Source organism: Folsomia candida, unplaced genomic scaffold, assembly GCF_002217175.1.
Source record: "Folsomia candida strain VU population unplaced genomic scaffold, ASM221717v1 Fcan01_Sc001, whole genome shotgun sequence".
Lineage (NCBI taxonomy): Eukaryota > Metazoa > Arthropoda > Collembola > Entomobryomorpha > Isotomidae > Folsomia > Folsomia candida.
The window spans coordinates 9,598,014-9,623,201 of NW_019091193.1; the positions used below are offsets into that span (position 1 = coordinate 9,598,014).

Consider the following 25,188-nt stretch of genomic DNA (forward strand, 5'->3'; position numbering starts at 1 on the left):
CTACCATCCGATAAATGAAATGACATACTTTTGAGCCATAATACAATAAATAAATCGTCTATGGACGAATTCCATCACATTCTCACCAGATTGCATTGTACATCGTTTTGCGAAAAGGCTGTGGGCAAGATTGAAAATGAATAACACAATATAAAATAATGCTAGAGCATGCATGCCATGTAGAAGATTTTATTTTATTTCAGGGGACCAACGGGCGAAAGAGTATATAAATATGTACACTACACACACATCCATATGCATGCACGTAATAATATAGGCATGAGGCACGGCTGAAGCATTTTTGCACATATGCATATACCTCGAAACTGTGAGGCTGTGATGGTTTATAGTAGTGGTAGGACCTGCTTGTCGTGTCGTGTCGCTCAAAGTTCCAAGGCAAACTAATAAAGCTGGCGCTTTCACTTTCAGAACTCTCATCTGTGAGTACACATGGAACATCATATTGTGGGAAGTAAAATCTAATATGAAAAGGAAGAGTAAATCTAGGCCAATGTGCTATTACGACTGGCAGTGGAGGGAGGAGAAGGGAGTGCGTCCATACATTCAAGTCCACATACATACACAACCTTCCGAGAAAAGGGGCCTTAAGCAGGAGAAAGTTGGGGAAATTGAGGATTCTTCAACCAACAAGCCCAGCTATCCAGACCAATATCCAGATGTACATATGATGGGATCCGGAAACACTGCTTCAATCAGTCTTTTGCATTACCCTAACTCATTCCACTTTTCATGCCTTTCTCTCTCCTTCCACTTTCACTGCTTTCACTCTTCCAAACCAGACCAGGAAGGCCGGAGTGGAGGGCGAAGTGAATGTGATCCATGTGGTGGGCTTAGCTCAACTTCCTAATGTTTTGTCTGGAACAAGTGCGCGCAGAATCTCGCGTCTTCTTTCTTGATTCGGTGCTAGTAAGCATGCAGAATTAAAGAAATAATAAGAAAGTCTACTCCTCGTTTGCATAAAGCGAACTTTCAAATCATACGCATAAACGAGTCTCCTTGTTGCTGCTAAGTTAATTATTATGATAAGTTTATGCTTCGCAAGTTTGAAAGTATTACATTCGAGTACACCTCGCAATGCGATAATGCAAAGTTTGCATTGGCCGCTGAGATGAGACCACTAAGCCAACCAACGCTAGCTAATGTTGTGTGACAGATTCATACGACAGCAATATGCAAATGTGAAAGAGTTATGAAGTACGAAGTTTTTTTAGATCCAACTAATTGTAAGCAATATGCATAAACCATGAAAATTCAGACAGTAAAATAATGATTTATGCATCTCTCTAGTCGAAATTTTCTGCAAACGACGATCGGAATTAAAATGCATATATATAATACAACTAGTTTCTTAATCCTTGTACCACATTTCTATTCGTCACACTCATTTAATGTGTGCATAAAAACCTTATTACTTTCTCCAACATGTACGAATTGGGCCAACTCCTGGGTCACCTTGTGCAGGGGTCATGAATATCGTTTACGAAGTCAGTTATATACATATGTAACGTTTCAGAATTTGCATATGTTTGCAATCATTGGTATGTTCTCTAATTGCACATCCAAGTTTGGAGATTGAACCCGACTCGGAGTCGGCTAGCCTGCGGACAGGTGCGGCAATAAGTTTGAGGGATGTTGTATGAGGTCCACCATTTGAATCTGTGTCCAATTAATGTCCAAGTCCAACTTTAACGCACCCACAGACCATTCCCATCACCACTGCTGCACCGAACCATTCAGATTCTACTTCCTCACTCGGTTGTTTGGTCTGTCCAACTAATCCTCCGTTTACCACGAAAGCCAAATGGAAAGCCAACCAACGAACCAGCCAGCTCAACCAAGAAGAAGAGAACAAGTTGCGAGAGGAGCGTTCGCAGACTTTCATTATTTTGGCATCCTGTTCCGAGTTCTGGCCGAGAAAGTTGTGGCAGACAAAGCAGTCCAGCTAGTCAGCAAAGTCAGCCAGTCTCTGAAAAGAGGGAGAAAGTAGAGTGTGTTCTTCTTGGCTGGTGTATGCTGTGCAGTCGTCGTCGTTCACTGACACACATACGGAGGCTTTTCCCCGCATACCGAAAACCAGCCCGAAAAAGGAAACTCTCAAACAGATGACATTCGGTTCCCTTCACAGTCTAACCACACAGCAGCAGTGCTCCTCCAATTCTGCTTCCACGACATCATCTCCGCAATTTTGACACCTTTTTGCATTTGCGTTCACTCACCGTTACACACGTTGTTCACCAATTTTTGTAATATAATCTAGTCGAAAATTACTTGTAAGGACCTTTTGGACCTCGTTCTGTAAACTGTGTTCTCAACATACTTTACATGTACAAGTCACAAGTGAGTTTGTTGTACTCTTGTCGTTGCCGTTGTAGACCGTTACAATTACACTGAACGCTTCAAAAACATTTTACTGCGGCTTGTTTCCAATCTCAAATGACAGCCAGCTCAAAACCGTTTTCTAGAAAAATAACAAAAAGTGTGCTAGTGAACTAAGGAAATTGTAATGTTTAATATTCCTTCCGATGTGTATACCGGTCACTCTTAACACTTTGGTACTTTAGCAGACATGAATAAACATGTCTGAAAACCCGTGGACAGCAAAATAGTAAAAATCTCCATGCACTAAACTGTGCATTATTCACAAAAGGAAAACAATTGACTCATTATTTAATAAAAAATCCGATTGCAGCGTCAGAGTAGCCAATTTAGCTCGGGTAATTCAAGAAACCACCCAATCTGGAGACCATCTAACGCTTCATTTACCTCCCCCCAACAAGTAAGTAAGATACAAGTTAATTATTAAGCCCGCTTATGTCCAGATACTGAACAGGTCGTCTTTATTTACGGTACCGGAACAATATCATGGTGGTAGCCAATTATATAAAAATTATTTACAAAGAAATTACTAGCATGGACAATATCTGCATTATTCAGCCTAATTTGCAGATTTATTTATTTATATAAATATGCGCGATAGAGTCGTAAGTTTGCAAATTCATTAATCCTGTTTCAATTAGCACTACTTTCATGATAATTGTTTTTTCACTGTTAATAATTTTCAAGCAATGGTATACATAAAATTTTAAATTCCAATAGGCCGATACGTACCAGTGGACGTGTGCTTGCTTACAAGCTCCCAGAAAAAAGCATAACCAAAACGGAACATGCACAATATGTTCCACTTTTTAAATTAGTATTTATTTGATTCTGTCATGCCATAAGGTTTACGAGCGGATGGTGCTTTCATTCAAGTTGACTTATGATTCACAAAAGTGTGTCAAGTTATGCAGTCCACATTTGTGTATACAATTTATGCTGTCTAATTCCCTTCTCTGCACGTACATACATTAAACATACTCAAATTCGTATCTCACCTCAATGGATTCGATGCAGGTGGGGAACTACACTTTCCAGAAACGTTCAATTGCTATTATTATTGTTAAAAAGGTTTTTTTTTGCCAAAAATACTAGCGTTGATATGTAAGTAAAATACGTGACCTCAGTCTTGCTGAGTTTCTCCTCTTTGGCACACACACATCATAAATCATGTCAACGCATCGACATTCATTCATTCACATTAAATACTGCAAGTACCACTGTGGGCAAGGGAGCATATTGCGACATACAGATCTCGTCCAAACTTTCTCCTTCCTCTCCACTCCTGATTTCAAATTGATAGAGAATGTAATTCCGCATATTGAACTGCTAGGAATGCTCCACTTTCAGTAGTTTCTGGGCCGACATGTGTGTAGGCGTTGTCGGTGTGCTTGCACTTTCGACAAGTACTCACTCATCTTTTTCTCCGGTAGAACCGTGGTGCGTACAGGAGTGTAATGACTCCGTTGCCATATAACCAATAAACGACTATATTCTACGCCAGACAGTATATTGGTACGTAAGTATAGAGGACCCAAATAATCATTGGCAAATAAAGAAGAGTTCCGCTGAGGATAAATCAATGAATATGCTGCACATGGAGGCTTCAGAGCAATGATAATGTATGTAGGCTGCGTAGCATCTATTTTTCAGCGAAATAAAGCACTAGGAACTGTCTCATTATGGCTGCTGTTCCATTCATCGTGTTCTTCTGGACTCTGTACACTTTGTATTTACCTTTCGGAAACAAGTTTGTTGCTTTGGTCGAACCGAAGGAGAACGAGTTCAATGAATTCACACAACAATGCAGTCGTTGAGCTTTCACTTTGCGTTTCTAATTTGAAATTCTAATAATGGTTTGTAAAGAATTCGGTATCTACCAGAGAATTTATATACCCAACGTGCATACTATGTATGGCGGTTTTGGAAGATTGGTAAATGTGGTACCCAGTTTTTTTTCTAATATCGACTCAAAGATTATTCTTATGAATGTTTTAGAAATTCTAAGCATACAATCCTCTACTATGCGAATTATGAAATGAATTAAAAATATCCTCGAGTAGCAGGGGCACATTACACGTTATAACTGATGCAGCAAGGTCCTAGGGGAAAATTAATTACTCTGCGTAATTAATTATACTGGGTCAACATTGACAGCCGTGCCGTATGTACACATTACATACACATGTACGTATGTACCTAAGTGTATGTCTTGTATTCTTGGTCTTGCATGGTGCTGTAGTTTGCCGTTCCTTAGGGAAATGAGAAATGAGTCTAAGCCTTCATGCTCTGAAGCTTTGAATGTTCAAATGAACATGAAGGAAAAGTATTTTTCTATATCATACGATCATACTCTTTCCGAGCCCAATCACTTTTCCTTTTGCAAAAGAACTACTTTCGTGTGTTTGTGTGTGTGTGTAGCGCCGAGCGTAGATTTGGATGGAATCTCCATTTTCACCACGTCATGTGTCCGGCCTTTCTCTTCTCTCCTTTCTTTCTTTACGAGAATTTGGCAAAGAAAGAGTAAATGGTTGAGATATAATACAACAGCAGTGACGTAAGCGCCGTGTATCAATTTATACGTCTTCAGAAATCCTTCAGAAATGCTCAGAGTTTCTCTTATACACAGTCCGACCATAAGTTCCCGTGAATGCATTTCCGGTGATAAAGCCCAAAGTATTAGAGCTATCTGATAGAAATTTTTGTGGATGAACAAGGTATTAATCTTGTTTAGAAATCATAACTTCGTTTTCACAATTTCCTCCATGGGCTTGTACACAAGACATAAGTCGTGGCGAAAACTGCTCGATCGCGGCACGCACGGATTTCCAGGGAAAAGCGCCAGATCTTCAGTAAGTGCGACCTCAGCCCTTCCACACTTGGGTGAAATTTAGAGCATACTTGTACCTATAATTTTCACCACCAGTCATAATTTAGGGGATTAAGGTCTGCAGATACTGAGCACCGTTCTACGGATGAAAAAAAGTCATGAAAATTCGTCTGAAGCCAGTTTTGGACAATTTTGCACCTTGCGCAGGAACAGGGTCTTGTTGAAAGGTCCAATGTCGATTTTCGGAGGGTCCAGGGTTCAGGTTATTAACGTTTGGCTTTAGGACACTCTGAAAATAATTCTTGGCTTCAACTTGTACCCTTTGCGGTAAAAAACAGAGATTTCATTTCTCCAGCCAACTTGCTCCCATGCACACCACGGTGATGACTTCGTATTGACTTCCGCATACTTAAACGGATGTCAGACTTCTGTACAACAAATATCTGGCCTTTTTTTCTATTAAATTTTTTGCCAACGGTGAAAAGTCTGAAATACTTTTTGCACGAAAATTGGCGCGTACCACGATCAACCTGTGGCCGTCACGAGTTATGTCTTGTCTAATTGCCCGTGGACGAAATCTTGACAAAGAAGTTATGATTTCTAAACAATATTAATACCTTGTTAATCCATAAAAATTTCGAACAGATAGCTCTAATACTTTGGGATTTATTACCGGAAATGCATTCACGAGAACTTATGACCCCACTATGTAGAGAGCACTTGCACAAAAGTGATCTTGAAAAGTGGTCTGCTGCTGCTCTTCCTTAATTAAGGTTTAAGTGACAAGAAGGAGAAATCTTAACCCTTCGGCGAATGAGTGTCTTTCATTTCAGAAATTGTTTCCAGTTATTTCTCTCGTTCTACAAGACGAGGAAATTAATTTTCCCACAATCACTCACTCACTCACTCATACTTATAATGGCACATCCGAATGGAAGGAGTTTGGAATCAATTTTCATTTTGTATAAAAGTTGGTATATCAGTTGTACGTACTCTTATAAGATCATTTTTCTCCCAAAAAGCGGGTACAATCAATGCAACTTTTCTAAAAATGACTTCAAGCAGCCACAAAATGTGGACACCAGTTGTTTAATTAAGCACGGTGGAGTATTATACAAGTATGTCTCTGCCTCCATTCGTGGAGCCCTTGATAAAAAACAAACAATAAATTGTCTTCTCAACCATGGACTGTATGGTCTGGATTTTAAAAGTCGAGAAATTCTATACCGAAAATCAACAATAAATTTAATTTCTTGATGGAGGGGAAGAGATTGTGTTGACTTACAAGCTCAAGATTTCTTTCCAGGCTGTAATAAATGTAGCGAAATTGCTGTACAAACTATTCATAAGGCAAGTCTATTTTATCTGAGATATATTTGTCCTCTATTCACGACGTTGAGCACAAGTAAAAGTTTCTGATATGCAATTCATAAATCTTGCACACAGCATTAATTCTCTGCCACTTGGTATCATCGCATCGCAGTATTAATATTGTCCAATTTCACGGAGAAAATTACAAGGAGTTTCTCCCTTGTAGCATTTGGCATTCGTGTAAAATGCAGAGTGCATGGAGGAAAAGCGGAGAATGGAGAGAAAGCGGTTGGTCCAGGGGATTGCCCGAGTCACAAGAATGGGATAATCCTTGATGAACCATCAATATTCATGAACTACTGGAGCCACGTCCTTCAGCAGTTTCCTATCTCTGAACATTTTGTCATTTGCTTCCCTGTTACGACCTCGGTTGACAAATCCGTATATCTGCTCGCTTAGCCATACTGAATAGCAAATGATACAACGAGGAAGTCCTGCATGCATATGGACTCTTCTTACATATTCGTTATATGTAGCGATATAATGAAGTGCCATTAATGAGCAACTGGCTCCCCGATTTAATACTTTGAATCACACTTTGGTGGATTAAACTGGCTAATCTTAAGTTTGGATGAGTGGAAATCAGACTGAGTACTTAACTTTGGCTTGCAAAAAGTCAAAATATTCCGGAAGAATTAAGCAATAAATCATTTGAATGATATAGACTAGAAAATTTTAATAGATACGTAGTATAATAAACCCTTAAGAATTCCTGTGGGTTGAGATTGATTTTCTCAAATGCTATATTTTAAATATAATTGTAATTAGTGTATTCTCGCACACAAGAATAATTATTCAGAATATTAGAAAAATTTGGTATTATTTAAGTATAATGGTTTACACAAGAAACAAGGGTAAACAATATCAGATTAACAATTGGTATTTGCATTAAAATAAATTAAGACAGGTATGCATTTTCGGGTTTTCATTTCTATGTACTCCAAGACATGCAAGGTACAGATTGGGTGTGGTTTGTGTGGTTTGATTAAATCCGACTAGCTCGGGATATTTTTAAATGACTTGGTGTGCATCTACTGAATGCATAGCCAGTAGGTTATGCATATTTGGTATATCTTGTAGGACAGCAGGTTTATATCGTTGTTTTTTTTCAGACTTTGGTGATTAACAAACTAATTTTACTTTCTTTCCTTATCATCATTTGTCTCGAGAATATGCATCTTCTTTTTAAACTCGTATTTCACCAAGTTGTATTTGTAGCTTCAGTTAATTTCTTTGCTGGAAGTTTTTTTCATCTACGTCTTAGACAACCCTGCCATTTTTTATACTTGTTTTCTTCGTGATGTAATTTTGGGGTATATCTTTTTTTATTGTAGGTACTTATTCAACTTGTTAACTTGAAGAGAAAAAATATATTAAAGTGAATGAAAATCGACCTGAATAATACATAGATACACATGTGTGTAAGAACCTTCAAGGTTGTTTTACTTTCAGTTTCAATTTATCAAAGTGGGTTTGCTAATGCATGTTGGGAATGTACACATGGTGAACGAGGAGAGAAATTAGAGATGTGGGATGTAAATTGACGAAACATGAATTGGGCAAATCGGACAGGGCAGGCAGCAGCCGTGTGTGTGGTGCTGGTGGCAAAGAGGATTATTGGATGTCACAATTATGAAGTGTCGTCGGGTTGGATGAAGTATGGAGAAAGTCGTGTGTGGTGGTAAACAGTAAAGTGTATGTAATAATGAGCATGTATTTATATATGCGAGCACAACGGAGTGGAGTGTCACTCGGGAAAGTGGAGGAGGTCGGTGGGTTGGAAGGAAGGAAGGAAGAGTTTCATTTTCATGGAGAATATTTCGGAGGATATGAGGCAATCAATATTAAGCTCGCCCATCCCACGCAGCGCTAACGACAGGATTCTTCATCAAAAGAGAAGTATAAGAGGATGAGAGAGGGAAGAAGTGGCAGGAGAAGAGTAGTCTGGAAGACAGATCAAATTTGTTCCTTTCAGAAATTAGAGATGTACAAGATCGAGTAAAGCCTTCTGATCTTACAAAACGATTACAAGCCTGGAAATGAGGTCAAACTGAAATTAAATAAAAACTAAGAGTCAGCTTCATAACTTGATGGCTTCAAGAAAGTCGGCTTTTCTTCGTCTCCTTTCCCCCGCTATCTAGCTGATACATACATCCTCTCACTACTTTCTCTCCTCAACTATGTTTCTATACACAAGATTGCAAGCTTAAGGGAAATGCCAAATGAATGGAAAACTCGAGATTGATTTTTCCTCCTGCGACCGATATGAGATTTTATCCCACTTAATTCCTTCATTTCTTAAAATCTCTCAAAAGTTAAATGAATTTAAGCAATTCACCTCCTCGTCTAAATTGAGGCAATGTAGTTTTTCATTCCAAAATTCTTATCTGGATCCATTTAGTTGGCCAGTAGAGCATTTTAACGCCTAGACTACGGCTCACTTGGGCAAGGAACATTAATGGCACCGAAGGTTTTATAGGGAAACTTTCTATCTGCTGCTGCTTGGATGGCATGATTGGCAAGGAAGGAGCCCTATTTTTTTAAAAGACTCCCCTTGGTATCCATGCTCAGACAGGCAAGTGCCATTTTTGAAACATATGTGCAAGAAATGGTGTCAGAGTTCGCGTTATGGTTGAAGTATACATCGTAGAAGGGTCAGCAGATTTGCAGATACGTGTGTATGCTCATTTGGTTTTATGTGAATGTATGTATGTGTGGTTCAATTTTGTGTTGATTATTTCAGAAGAGGAGAGATTCAGTCCGGCGAAGCTGAGACCACTCGTCGGCGTGGAGTGTGAGGCAGTGAGTGCGAGGATGATTCCTTTTACCTCATCGATGCTCTTAGGCTGCCGCCCTGGTCGATATCCGGTTCAGAGTTTCGTTATCATCGAGCCACCGGTAAGTACAAACTTGTACAGTAGCAAACGCACTCAGCACCACAAGTTGTTTATTTCCTCTGCGCCCATCATCTCATTCAACGAGAGGTTAGTTTACCCTCTCGTTCTAAATTTCCAAATGCTCTGCTGGGTGCCGTTTTCACATGGTGAAGAAGTGGCAGCCCTACTTTCACCTTGTTTGCTCGACAAGTTGGAACAAAAGTTTATCCTGACAGATCCAAATGACAGAAATTGGTTCAAATAAGGATTACCGTTAAATCAACAGCAATTTAGGACTCAATCCAGGAAACACTCTTAAAACCAAACAAGCAAGTTTTTACCAAGCTGGTTGCGAGGGATGAAAACTTTGGAAAGCGTTGTTGTACTTTATACAAGAATATAGGTACTAAATAGGAAGTAGCAGTTGGGGATGTGGTAATGATGACGCTGGGTCTGAACCCACATACCAAATATAATTCAAACCACAACGGCAGCGACTCTACCGTAGAGTCCTTCCACAGAACACCATTAAATCCCAATCGCCGGTCTTGTTAAGACCAACAACAAGTTTAGTCGTCGACGCCACCTGAGAAAAATATTGAATGTCAACATATCTGAAAGGGTTTTGGGTAGCTTGGTTGTCGGTCGGATCTCCTGAGCTGAGTGTCACAGGGGGTCCAGCCGACAGGGCCAGACGCAGAGTACAACAGAGATTCCCATTAGTTCTCAAGGGGCTTTGAAGAGATAAAACAACATGCACTTGTCAGCAATTTATTTGTCAGAGCTACTTTTCCCGAACAAATGGACATGAGCTCAATTGAGGAAACTCTACGTCTTACAAAAAAACTTGCAAATACAAGTTTTAATCCCATGCTCGTTTCACTCATTCTGAACTCGTTAATCTGACTGACTGACTGAGAACGGCACGAAAAAGTGTCAAAAAGGTGGCAACCCTGCGCTTCTGTACCAAGCTGTTGAAGGGTTTCATGAGTTTCACCAGGAACCCCTTTCGTACTTGTAAGTACATAAGTATACGTGTATGCATACAATCTTTATTTCCACCATGGCTGACAGTGAATACCCAAATGTGTCAAAGAAATATCCGCTCAGCATAAATACATGATCAAAGGTTTTTATAAATACGATTCGCAAAGGAAATCTGAAAAGATCGGCTTATGAAATGAAACCACTAAATAAAGCTCCAGATTTCATTATTCCGCTGCCCACTGGACCTTAGCAACAATCAGTGCTGCCTAGTCAACACTGACGCAATATGAGACCACAACTCGCACGTCAACTCCCCATCTCTGAGTAATCTTGATAAATCAAGGCTACAATATCTCCTTTCAAGTCTTTCCTGTTCTTGGAAAATGTTTATAAATAATTGGGCAATTTGATTACTGCGTACTTTCTTCGTGGCGAGGTTGTCATTCTCTTTTGGATAAAGTGAAATATAGGAAATCTATTTGTTGTACGTAACACTTGACAATTTTCAGTGTGGCGTAGTCAGATTTAAATTGAAACAATTATTTTAGTAAATGCTGCACGCCTTGTAAAATGGATTATTTAAGATGACAAGCTTTCCACGAGACTAAACTTGGAATAAATAAAACTAATTGGTCACAGAGTAATCAGCTTAGGCTGAGCTTATTCAAAAACAGTAAATTGAACAGTGGATCTTAAAAGGGAGATGGTTTTTTAGTGTATTATTAGTATATTTCTTGCCATCTTTTTGGACAAGGTTGCCTGTTGTTCCTTCGCCCAATTTGCGTAACGAGAGCAAAATAATGACTACTGCCTGGAGCACTTATGTATGAACTAGGTACATACATACATGCATATAGGCGACACATTTTATTTAACATCCTTAAGGGCACAAATCGTTCGTTTCTAATGAAATCACAAACGGAGTTGTCTCGTACATAAACGTAAATATAAACCAATGTAAACCAATATTCAGCACCAATATCTACTAATGGGGAGAAATGATATTTGTATTTTTTTAATACTTAAATATATAAATAAATAGACCAATGTGTTTATCCATAAGATACATACAAATACACATTCTGCTGTAGGATATGAATTGTGGTAAATGACAAACCTAAATGATGCAAATTTTAAAGGAGAAACAGTAACAAATAAATGAATAAAGATTATGACATACAATTACCGTCAGTACTCATATTTGACATTTAATTGGTCTGATTGAATAATTGGCGATTGAATAAATGATTAGTATCATGTTATTGCTAACAGCGCGTCACAAGTAAAGGTTGCAGCAGGCGGTCCGTTGTGATATGATTATTGTGCTTATGTCTGATGGAAATGCTTTCACCGTACACAATCTCATTTTCAAGACGGTGGTATTTGATGACTTTCACCGTCCTGCATATACTGATCAACCGGGCAGCTGGATTACTCTATTAATTATAGATAATTAGATTATCTGACGGGATGTGTACACCTTGACTAAAATCTTGTCTGAACAACCTTATCGTGGAAACTATATATATACATCTCACATTTGAATGTCTCGTATATAAACATGCATTTGGTTCGCAATACTGTATATTTAAATAAAATTTATGTAATGGTTAATCTATAAATACGTACGTTGTAAATTTCCCCTGTAACTGATCAGAACTTTCTCTGCCACTTTACATGCATACATTTTAGAGCGTACGAAGCAATTCCATTATTCTCATACATTTATTTTATATTCAAAATGTTGAATTGGTCACTTTGCATTATTGGAAATTACAAACTGCAGGCCATGCAAGTTTATCACAACCAGCAGGAAAGTATCTCTTGGTTCGTGTAACCATTCAACTTCAACCTTCCTCCACTAATGCTATGTACTTACTCTGGCTTTTCAACTTACTCGGCATTTTGTGCCTCTGCCCAGCCCATTATTACGTGAGAAGAAGTTGAAACAGGTTCATCATACAAAAGTCATGAGTATTCATTGGGCAGCCAGAAACAATTTTCTGGTGGCTGGACAAGGAAACCAACCTAATCCACCAGCAACACAATCTACATCTCTGATGTGCTGATACAACCGACGAAACTTGGCTGCCTCACTTTCTTTGTAGTGCTTACACTTCGTGCACACCCATCCGTCAGTTCTCCTCCATCCTCCAGCGAAACTGAAGGAGAGAAAGTGAGAAGGAGAGTTTCAAGGAAAGTGAAAAAGCTGAAAACTAATGTAATAAAAGAATGCTCTTCGTCCAAATTCCACTTCCAGCTTGTAATTCTATTGTGACTGAAGGAAGCGAGAGGAGAAAACGGCAGCAGCAGTCCGACACAAGCCTATTTTCTCTTCCTGCCTCCTCTCTCCTGGTTCCACACATCTCGTTATCTTTCTTTTCCTAGCCAAATTCTCATAACACACCGCCACAAGTTAAATCTCGAGTCAATCTCAATCCAATGTAACAGTTTCTTAAAATGCATTACGGAATGAGGAGATTTCAGCGTCAGGGTACTTTCACACACGAGCTTCTGACACAACTCACATGCACACGTGGCATGCTCCTGTTGAATTTTCTCCCTGGTCCAATTTGCAAGATGTAAAAGTGATGGCAACCTTTATAAATGTTATTATTGACATGTCATGTAATGTAATTCATTATGGAAAAGTACGTTATCCTTGCTGTGCACGTAGGAGGTGCATGATGTGAAAGTCTCAATTTAAAAACCTACAGTGCAGACTCCATATAGCCCGAGTCAGGGACATAGTCCCTGACTCAGTAAGTCAGAGCCCGCTTCTAAATTCTTTTCCGAACTGACCGACATAATATCACCAACTTCCGTGTTGTGGATGGTTAAAAGTTTGTTAGATAGTTTCTATTATTTGGTACCAAATTTTTGAATTAGTTACAAATCATGTGCCTTGACCACCATGACCAGTGGCTTCTTTAACAACCTGAAGTTCTAAGCTGTATGTATGTGCTATTCAGCCTCCAAATCAAATTTCAGCTCGATATAACGATTTTTAAAAATCAGTATGGGTCACCCCATACTGATTGCACTCTGGTCACTTTGGTCTGGTTGCACTTTGTTCACTTTTAACTTCATATTCTTTAATTAGCAGTCATTAAGTATCATTGTGCCGGATTTCATCTTTTTAAAGCAATTTCTAAAAATCGGTATGGGTCACCCCATAGGGGCGTTCCAGATAAAAATTTTACCAATATCATATCATATTCTTTCATTAAGACCCATAAGCAACCTCTCCACCAAATTTCAGTTCGATATGATGGTTTTGAAAAATCGGTATGGGTCACCCCATAGGGTCACTCATGATGAAAATTTTTCCAACCTGAAGTTATTTTTTCTATTAGGAGCCATTAGCAACCTCTGTACCAAATTTCAGCTCTCTACAACAATTTTGAAATTTTGGTGCATAAGACCCCACCCACTCCGATGACCCCCACCGGTCAACCACTGGACCGATTTCGCCCATCTTCGAACTCGTTTCCTAACTTTGTCCAATATGCATATGGTAAAAATTTCAAGTCAATCGGTTCAGCCGTTTTGGCTCTATCGTGCCGGACAGACAGACGGACAGACAGACGGACAGACAGACGGACAGACAGACGGACAGACAGACGGACAGACAGACGGACAGACAGACGGACAGACAGACGGACAGACAGACGGACAGACAGACGGACGGACATGACGGTTCCATAAGCCCTGACTCGGGCTAAAAATTCGTGAACTTAGAAATTTAAAGAGTTTAAACCTCTAATACAATTTTAGGTAATAAGTTCCATTGAAAATTAAAAATACATTAAATAAGATTAAATAAGATTTTGGTCAATTGAGGACAAAAACAATTTTTGGAATAATCCGATAAAAAATATGTACAACCTGGAAACCTTGATTTGATTTGATTCTTACTCCTATGTACATATACAGTTTTGCTATACAAGTTCTTTGGCTGCGATTCTATTTAATCTTCATAAAGAATATTTAGCCTTGTTTCAGAAGTAGAAATCGAGTTTTCTCAAGAAGTACAATAAGAGAAATCTTGGGAAAACACAATAAATCGGCGACTGGTCAGCTTGACATTTGATTTTGTCAGACAATGCTCGAGTTCTGTTTCCCGTTTGTAGTTGTAATTTCATGATATCTTATGAGCTGTCTCGTTTCTTTTATTTTTTATCTTTTGTCACAACTAGACATGTCCATATCACAACGCGTGCATGGTTTCGGTGACCTTTCAGGAATCACATATTAAATAAGTCAGAACTCGTACAACTTTCGTTCGCTATCTTTTAATTGGCAACCGATGACGTATTTGCGAATTTATAACGATACTAAATACAGTACATATGATATTTATTAAAAATGAACTAGTTTTCCCATCTGACGTTTCGATGCTTGCTAATTAAAACTATCTTAAATTTACAATAATTTGAAGGTTGTCGAATATTATAACATGTGCTTGGTAATTGAAATCATCCACAATATGTACGAGACTAGTCAAACTACCGCATGATCTCGTATGTAGAACAAAATGTAGCGCACACACATAGATCTGGTTGCTTTAATCTAGTAGCTCATCTGCAATTTATTTCAACTCTGTTGCACTACGCGTAAATTGGTTCTATAACTGAATTACTGACCAAGGTTGAGTCTCAACCAATAACCTTTCTCTCCATCCGAGTGCAACACACGAGGCGAAATACGGACGTGATAACTCAACCTTAATTAGTGTTCGAAATAGAAGGAAAGCTATTCATCCATTGTTTCCGTGCTATGTTTTTCTTTGGTCCGCGTGGTAAGTACTTTACTCGCTCTCGCTTTCACATGATGATGATAAGTCCATAGTGCAGGTGGAACGAACCGACAACAAGAGAAATTTAATGTGTAGCTGTAGGCCACAGAGGTGGAAAAGCAAAGTGCTATCTCATCCGTTCAGAGTTTGGTCAACAGCACTGCCTCCAAATTCTCTTTCTTTGAATAAGTGTAGGATGAGAGAATGAAGGAGAAAGTCATCAACAACGACTACAAACAGTAGGCGTACAACAATACCCTCAGATAACAATGCTCGGATTTAATTGCGTTGTTATTTAGTTTCATAGAATTCCGTTTCCTACGGGTAATTATATGTGTATATTTGGAATAAATTCGGCGTTGGCGTTCGGATATCAAGCTAACCAGGTTCATTGAAATCATTGAGAAACTCGCGAGTATTTATAAAGCTTCATGTTCAGAACTTTTCACCTCATCGCCTTATTAGTGTGTATGAGAAGGAGTGCACACCAGCATAAACAAGCTGGGGGTGACCTTTCACCTTCTCACATGACGCCGACATGCTTGACTTTAAACAAGAATAAGGTTTCCTTTCATACGAAATGACGATTCACTTAATTTCCATTAAAGTGAAAATATACAGCTCCCAATCGGGCAATAAGGAATCTCATCACAGAATCCCTTCGAGTTACGACGAGCGCCTGAATAATAAATGAAGTGCTTTAAGGAAGAAATCTCCTGTTTAAAATATTAGCAACTGTGTGACATCACGTTTCGTATACGGCTTATTGGTCACTCCTCTTCAACACTTTACTTTGGGCACGAATTTTCGTTGCGCTATACAAAACGCTGCCTTAAACAACCAGCTCCATTCAGGTTTCTGGCACCGTTTGTGTAAAAGTGCTTCCTTGAGTGGGCTGGTATTATCTACAAACAGTGATGATCTACTTTACGAAATGAGTGCTCTTTAATATTATTACGGTTATTCCTCGCTTTCTTTTCCTCCTTCGATCCCTGCTTCTCTTTCGGAATAATATGAAATCGTGTTCCGGGCTCGTTTGTCATAAGCCTTCCATTGAATGAATCTTATTGGAAAGAGATTTCTCAATAAGAGAGCTTTATTCTACAAAGGTAGCGAACGCAATGTGATATTTTCCCCGTGATATTTTCCCATTTCAAACTAACCAAATGTTCATTTCACATGCACAAACAGCTCTTCTTATTATTATCTCTCTATGTGCTTTGCGGTTGATCATGGCAAATAGATTTTATTCAAAGTAGAAGCCTCAAAAGTATTATTTTTCTCTATACGAATAGATCATCATTCGTAAATCCGCTTTGGACTTTTACTCCTTTTGAATGGAATTACGCAGGGTAAAGGTAACATGTCTATATATAGATTTCAGGACGAGTGGAGTCGGGTTGCTTTGAGCAAGCATCATGAAACATAAATGACCGAGGTAACACAACGGCAACACACGATTAATCCACACTTCTTGCACCTCCATTCCGCAATTTCACAGTTCTAGATGCATAGGAGGAAAAGGAGCAAAAGTATTATTCCATTTGTTCAGGAAAGCGCTAGTGTGGGAGTAAACAAACTTGCCCAATTTAGAAATAGCCTTGATGTTGACAGGGACAGTGTTTGTGTGAGTGCGGAAAAAGTTTTCTCGAGTTCATTCAATGGAATAGAGGTGAAATGTATGATCGGACATATGTACATATCGGGGCGGTGGGTGTAATGTATAAAAAACACGGGAAATCCAAAACCCTTAATCCAAGGAACGGCGGAACAACGCAGTTGTTTGACATTGTTGTGTTGAGGTTATTTTTGATTCCACGCACAGTGTTTTCTTCATATTTTAGTTTAGCCCCTTTTAGCCCCATGATCAGGTATTATTATGCTCCAGTTGAGTAATACCTTTTATGTCACGTATACACCTACGACTATGCTACGTATATGCCTCCACCGTAAGAGCTTAAGGAGTCTCAGGAATCCCCAGTGAATTTCGCGATTATCTTCTTATAATACTGATAGACTACGAGCGTGTAGTTGATATTCACATATTGAACAGATGTATCTATGCATATGTATGTGGGGTTGGCTACTGGGTGTAAAACAATGTCCTTAAATATATATCTCATGCAGGAGAAACAGCATCAGTTCATTTCGTTTTCTATGCAATTTGCATGTGCATTATTTTTATCACAAGAAAGACTCTTTTTTAATTTGAAGAATAATTCATAGATTCCGGGGACATGTTTTTACTAAATATGTAGTAAATATGACTCTTTGTTAATTTTGAGAAGCTGAGCATATGAGATTGTCCTGCCTGTCTGTTGTGTCTAGAAAACAAACACTTTTAGATATTTTTTCGGAATCAACATGTGAGGTTCTTATATGTAAGTTGACCAAATCGGCCATACCCCAGGGAATAAGAGGGTTACAGGTCATCAAACCATTTTGTTAACTGACACTCTCCAGTCAGAAGAGGTCAAGCGTAGGTGTGGTTTCATACATTACTGGATTTTATAAGGGGAACAATTTAAACACTGGGGCTCGTGACCTGAGGTCAGATACGGTCGTACAGGTACAATGATTTATTAGAGAGCCCTCTGATGGGAACGATTAGTGTATAGGTTTTCTCCAGCCCTATGCATGTAGGTTGCACTGGCGAGTGGGTGGGATGGCCAAAAAGTTCAATATTGTCAGCTTTCTCCAGACAGAAAATTCAGGTCCTCCCACTCCTTTTGCGCCGGTTTAACTCCATCAACTCTGTCCCATTCATTCATGGATGGACGTAAGTGAACACAGGATTTTACGACTATCAGTAAAATAGGCTGATCAGACTATGGTAATTTCATCCAGTTCACTATTGCTCCTACACTACTATCTACTCCAGCAGCTGGCTTTGCACATGACATAAGGGTCTCATAAAAACAATCATCTCGTCTCAACAAGCCTTATCGGAAAGCCATAAATAAAATTTTGACATGCTTCTTGAAATTATGAATTTGCGTATAACTTTTGCAGTCACATAACTTTTCAAGAGCCGAGTTTTTACAAAATTGGTTTACCCTTTTCTTCCGACGACATTTAATGGAAAGGATGTAAGTATGAAAGGAGAATAAAACTCAATATGCTATACATTGAGAGCATGCATACTGTCCTGGTCTGGTGCTGCTTAGTTATTTACCAAATTGTGCTGGTAAAATATTTCAGTGGAGCTAACTCAAGTCAAAAACTGGAGAGAAAGCATGGGGTGCAATTGATATGATAAACTCGAGCGTATGCTATGTGTGCCCAAGAATCCTGTTGATAAAATAGGCTGTAGAATGGACGTCTTATTTGAATACGAGATTTGTATGGAAAAGTGAGCAGCAATATTATTTCTTCTCAGCTCAGGAGAAGAAACCAGAGGAAGAGTGTGCACCATCTGAGATTCTGCACATGGGAATTGAACTGGACCAAGTTGGCTGGTAGTTGGTTGGCGTATGCATCTTGTATACATAGGTTTGGTTGGAATTTGAAAAGTATAGTTTAACCCGACGACCAAGTCTTTGGAGCAGAAGAGAATCTTGTTACGGAAGGAAAGGAGAGTCGTCGCTGTCGTAAATTTTTCTCCTAAAGACCGAGCTCTCTCTCCTGTTTAGGTTTCCATATTTTTAACAATCCCACCGAATGTGGATCCCATCCGTCTGCCGTGCCTACTCGCACCATCATCTTCTTCCATGTGCATTCATAGATCCAACTGCTTCACATCATGTTCAAACTCTCAAACTTCCTCCTTCTTTTCACATGCAATTCTTTCTTCGACCAATTTTATTTCATCCTCTTTCACTCCTCTCGCAGATATCACAAAATTATTTCGAGAGGAAATGTGGAATGTGTAGTAACGACCAGTTTGCAACATGGAGTGCATATTTAATCAACTTTCTCGGCCTGCCTATATGTCAACTATGACTTTCTTGGAGTTTTTTATCCTTCTTACACATATGTATATTTTACGCAAATGAGATTGCACGCTCTGCGTTTGGACTGATCCGAAAATCTGAAGGAGCAGGGAAGATTATGTGTTGGCGATAAATTAATGATGGGAATATCGAGTAGTTGGGTGGGAGGATGAGATATTGTCAAGTATAATGTACACGAGGTGAATTATTCGGTCATAGGATTTTATTACGTAACACTTGTCAGCTACATACGTACCTGAATTACCCCACGACTTTCCATACTTACACTTGTTATAGTACAAGTAAGGAATTGGAAGAACATCTTTCAACGAAACATGCACTCGTAGTTAAGTTATTTAGTTAAGAAGATGATGCCTAAAATCTTCCTACACATTACGTAGTACATACGTCAATGATTTTAAATATCATAAAGATCGTAGGTAAGCAGTTATAATAGTTATCATAATTTTCCAAAACATCTTTTCACGCACCTGATTCTTGATGATGAGCTCCATGCTGGTATTTATATTTGTGCAATGAGGAATGAATGAGGTTAAGTGGTGCACACTGGAAGGTAAAAATTTATCCATCTGGTAAAATCTTGTAGATGAGGTTCTACTTTTCGTTTGAGATAAAAAAATTTATAGTTTCTACTAATGTTTTTTGACAAGCTTAGAAAACATTCATCGTTTATTGACAAGGCGTCTTTATCCGGTTGGAGGTGATTACATTTCACCATGCGAAACTACCATTGCAGAATGTAAAGCCAACAGAGAGACGGAGAAATCCCAGGAGAGCCGTTAGCTATATAGGAAAAAGAAGCCATTGAATTTTATGAGAAAGATGTTCATCCAGAATATTGACTGAAATACGGAGGCAGCCAAGCCCCACACAAAAAAGCCCCGATATTTGGCGAGGAAAGTGAGGTGAGGCTTTGTTAGTGTGTCACAAATCTACTGAGACAATCCAACCAAGACACGGAGATGAAACGAGGCTACCCTCGATCGGAAGTGATAAATCAGCAACCATTACTATTGCACTATGACCCAGGCAATTTTGTCAGAAGCACCGTTGTAAATCAGCCATCAAATATACCGTTCGAGGAAAGATATGTACTTACTTATTTAACTTCTGGATGTGGACCACCTCTATTCGACGCAGTCATTTAGACACATGTACCGACTTTTGGAATGATGATTATAAAATCTAAATATTGCCATGAGGTAACGTATCTTGATGGTGATATTTTGGATGTAAAGTGAAAAAGAAGATGTGAATTAATTCATCAAATTCCTATACATAAAAGCAGAAAAGTCAAAACATAATTTAATTACTTAATCATTACACTAATTAGCCACTTATTAGCTCATTTGTCTGACATCATCCGATCGATTTATGTATCAAATTGTTCATTAATTTTCGTACCCAGTATGCATTATTTATGCAGTTAATAAAGCTTTGATGAAAAGCAGAGCCTTCGGCATCCTACGAAATATGTAGTCAATAAAAATCGTTTAAAATATTTACACGTAAAATAGAATAATATTTATTCGCAAAGTTCGATGATGAATAATGAGGCGGAAGATATACATTCCATTCTAACAATAGCAACCCGGTAGTAAAGTGACCTAACCAAGTGCAAAAGGAGTCAACTTCCCGTTCCGTATTTGCTCACCTGGTTTTCGCGTTGATGATTAACAAGTTGAATATATTGGTTCGCTTCGCAGTCGGAGTGACTAATTGTCAATATGTACTCTTTTTTTCGTCGTTTAGTTATATACAAAGTTCAGGTAGTTGACCCAGGAGACCAGCTTGTACCATTTTGACGTTTGCTTAATAATTTTGCGCCAGAAAAATTGCATTTGTCATCATGTTGAAGAGTGTATTTAGATGGGTTTAATGTGTGCTTATGTAAATCTCAATTAGGGTTTAAACGGAGCATTGTAGAAATCGGGCCAGGGCTGTTTGCTGAAAGTAATTTTTTATTGGTATACATACATACGTGTCGAAATAGTGGAAATTTAATAACTAAATGAGTTGAGGTAGTGGTATTGTAGCATTTTTTAATTTAAAAAAGGACGCCCTGCCAAAATGTTACCTGGAGGACGCCACTCGAAGCATCGTTCCACTTTTTATGCATTTTTTAGTGTATCCGATCCACTCAACCCAATTTGGCGAAGCATCTCCACGTGCAAACTTGCACTGAAAACGAAGCCTCGTTATCGTTATGTCATGGATCCTATGCCTAATTTCTATTGTTAGTTTGGGTTGTTCATTTTGAATGGTAAAATTAGCCATCACAAATGCACGAGAGCATACATTTGAGTATATATACGTATGTATATGAACCTGCCGTAACTACGTACATATTTGCATATATAAGAGTGCGTAGTGCAGTAGGTTTTTGTTTAGCAGTCATAAATATCAGTTGTATATGTATAGCAAATATTTGGGTGGTAAATTATGTGTGCAGTTCTCCAATCATTAGGTCCTGTTACAAGGATATCGGTATTTTGCATGATATATTTAGTTACTACAAATGCAGCTCATCTTTCATTTATGAGGGTAATTGTAGTGAATATAGGCAGTAATCATTATTATTATGGCAGTATAATTTATCTGTTACTTATCATATTAAATTGATCCCACGTGTACATTGGTGGTTGGTATTAGTATGCCCTACTTCATGTCAGACATGATTTACAATTACTGCAGTTTATTACAAGAAAAATCACACCAACAACACCCACAATATAATTAAACATGCATTTATTTTGGAACATACATACTTTTTTATTGTTGATATTGCAATATTAATGACAAATAAATGTTCGTTCACTGCAAAATGTCAAGATAAATGGTCCTGATTAGTGATGAATGGGAGAGGCAAAATAAGTGGGGTGTTTTAAAATAATAAACATTTCCGTCTTCAACCTCAGTTTTTTTCTCTTTTGGAGGAAGCAAAACGATGCAAAAATGTATAGAATTTGCGGGAGTGTTTCAATGCTGATTTATTGAAGGAATTATGTGTACTGCATGCATGTGCACCTTTTTCATAGGCTGATACATACATAAGGCATACACAAATTGGTCTTAAATTGCAAAATATTTAACGCCAATTTGATAAATTCATGTATTAAAAATGTTCCATTAACACTGCGAACAGAATTGAATATCATAAGTAATCCTGTGTACTTACTGTCCAACGTAGTGAATTGAAGAATTAAAGATTAGGAGGAGAGGGCATCTGAGATTTGACTTTGACAAGTTCCACACACATCATATTCGTGACGATGTTATGTAATTGACAATTACAGAATCTTGAATAAATTACATTATGCAAAGCTGAATTAATGTCCACACAGCAAAACCTTTATTACTGGAATGAATATAAAATAGAGTCAGCCAGGGCTGTGTATGTAGTTGGTTGGTGTATGTTATGTACTCGTGTTGTTGTGTATCAAGTGCAGAAATTGTATAATGTGAGCGAGAAGCCCAACTACGCACTAACAATTATTTAACATTTTCATCCAGGCTTAACAGTAATTCGCAAAGTGCTCGGATTAATCTTCACTGGCTCATTCATACGCCAACATGAGAGCAATAAGTTCCAAACAACACACGCCAACTCACTTTTCATAACTTTTAGTTGGATATCAGGCAGTTGGCACACAACTTCAACTGTCGGAAGAGAAGCAGGCGAACCAATAATATAATATCATGGACTTGTAAATGTACATCTGTGCCAGGTTCAAATGTGACATGGGATATGATGCATTTATTTACCAACCAACCTCTGTTAAAGATATAACGTACTTTACAACTCCTACTGCTCCACTACGACTAAATAATAATAAAAGGAAGCTCTTTTGGCTTACCTCAGTAACTCACTAGTTGACTGCCAACCCCTGCATCCCGACCGATGCTTTTGCCAAAACTGCAAGATGCCACCGTAATAATAATAATGTGCTTGGTGCGATGATATTGCTCCCTCCTAGTTCTGATTAACCTGATGCTGAGGTTTATTCGCTTTACTGATGAAGAGTTGGTGTAAACTTTGTGAGATAGCTCCCACCAAGCCAAACTGCAATCACTGCTAAACACAACATACATACAAGCAAAATTAAACAACATTCGACTAAACATTGGTTCCCAATCTAACCTAACCTCAAATTTCGACCAGCATCCAGCGAGGCTTGCATTCTGAATCTGTGACCACAACCTCATTCGCACACTGAGCATTTTGCATTGAGCTGTAGAGTGGTGAAGTTGTTTTAACACAAGGTTGTGCAACAAGATGTACTTTTCTAATTAAATATTTCCTTGAACATTTAATTGGAGGAGAAGAAGAAGTGGTTCTCGCATACAGACACGTTCTCCATTGAATTGACAATCCTTCATTGCGTGGTGAGCTGAAAATGGCATTGGTGGTGACAGCGATAACAATAAGTGTCTCTCTCTCTCAAATTAGATTTCATTAAACTCTGTTCCAATCTCCAATTGATTGTTCAATCCTTTCTGCTTCTAGTTCGTGACTCTCAACTCTAATTTCTTAATTTTATTTCGGGGTTCACTCCATGATACTCCATGTGTGTGTACGTATTTATGCATGTACGTATTGAAAGTTTGACAAAAATTACGTGATTAGGTCAGAAAAAAAACTAATCCTCGTAGTTAAATATTGATGATAACACGTGCGTGCTTCTGGTAGTCGTTGCAACGGTGGATGTACCTTGATTGCTTTGACTTTGAAGTTCTCCATAAATACATATATACAAAGTACGGTTGAAGTAAGATTTAAACAAGTTTGTAAATAATGAAATACATGAAACAGAGTTATTCAACGTTTAAGTTAATCAAAAAATGTTTTATTGACAGTTTTAATAAGTGTTGCCTTACTTTTGAAGAAATAAACAAGTTAATTTGATAGCACTGTCAAGTTTGCATTCGCTCTGTTGAATTTGCTATTCGTGTATTTAAGCATAAAATGTATGGCAGTAATTGTGCATTTTGGAAATGACGCCTTCCCAGTGAAGCAACCAAAGGTAAATTCTTTGTTCAATATGAAAATAGAGCGAATTTAGTACGCTGTTCATAAAAATGGGAGTGTTTAGCCACCGGCATACATAATTTTCAATAATACGCATTGCGTACATTAATAGATATGTGTGTGTACCTGTGCTACTCTCGCTCATTTGCCTTTCGTGTCAGTTTAGAAAATCCAACACTTAAAAATGTGCCTCCGTGCCAAAGTTATCCTGCGCATAATCTTCTATGTCAGCTAATAAAGCAATATTTATTTCCGGTACAAGTGGCAAATAAAGAAGTGCACATTAGAAAAAGGGTGTGTTGCTCATTCTGAAAGTCGAATGTTTATTATGAGTTTGCTGAACCGTGCAGAACATCAAATACACTAAAATTTGCATTTCATAATGATATGTGTTGCTGCGTACGGAAATTTTTCGCTATAAGAAAGTGCTGCGAATCACAATGCATATATCGCAGCATTTATTTTACACAAGTGCATGGATCTAAATAGTCATCAATAGCTCCATCCATAGAGTCGCAGTAGCAGATCATGGTAACATTTGGATCTCGAATTGAGAGCCTTCTGCAGACCAGAAACAAAATATTTAAATTTTAGTGGTTACAAAAACTTTACAGCGCATCACCTCAGTTTTGCATTTTAAATATTCAATTTTTATAGCTCGCAGTTAACATAAAATATGGAAATATACTAATAATATCTATCAATTTAACGCCTGTAATAACAACTGGAGCCTATTTTTACTACTTGGTTCTCCCAGGAGTTGGAAAATATGGCTAGAAATAGCTTTCAAATATGATTCCCAATAATAAATATATACATAAAATGCCACCTTGTTCTTCAAATCAGCCCATTAATATTAACCAAAATCTGGAAAGGTTATGTTCTCAATGAAAGTTTCCAAGTTCCTATTTTTCCATTTCATAATCAGGTCAAAATAGGATTGTCAT

General features: G+C 38.2%; 1 protein-coding gene across 4 annotated transcripts in view; it reads left to right on the forward strand.

Moving 5' to 3' along the window:
* Window positions 1-2,007: 2,007 nt before the first annotated feature.
* The window catches only part of LOC110842028, a 51,981-nt gene continuing 28,800 nt past the window's right edge, over window positions 2,008-25,188 (forward strand). Inside the window, exons 1-2 of one of the 4 annotated variants that reach the window (XM_035846112.1) lie at window positions 2,008-2,797; window positions 9,342-9,496. In XM_035846112.1, coding sequence (XP_035702005.1) covers window positions 9,413-9,496 — 84 coding nt within the window. In that variant the 5' untranslated portion in view covers window positions 2,008-2,797; window positions 9,342-9,412. Of the gene's footprint in view, window positions 2,798-9,341; window positions 9,497-23,131; window positions 24,237-25,188 lie in introns of those variants that run through there. The other 3 variants (XM_022087734.2, XM_035846113.1, XM_035846114.1) reach the window with 3 other exon arrangements.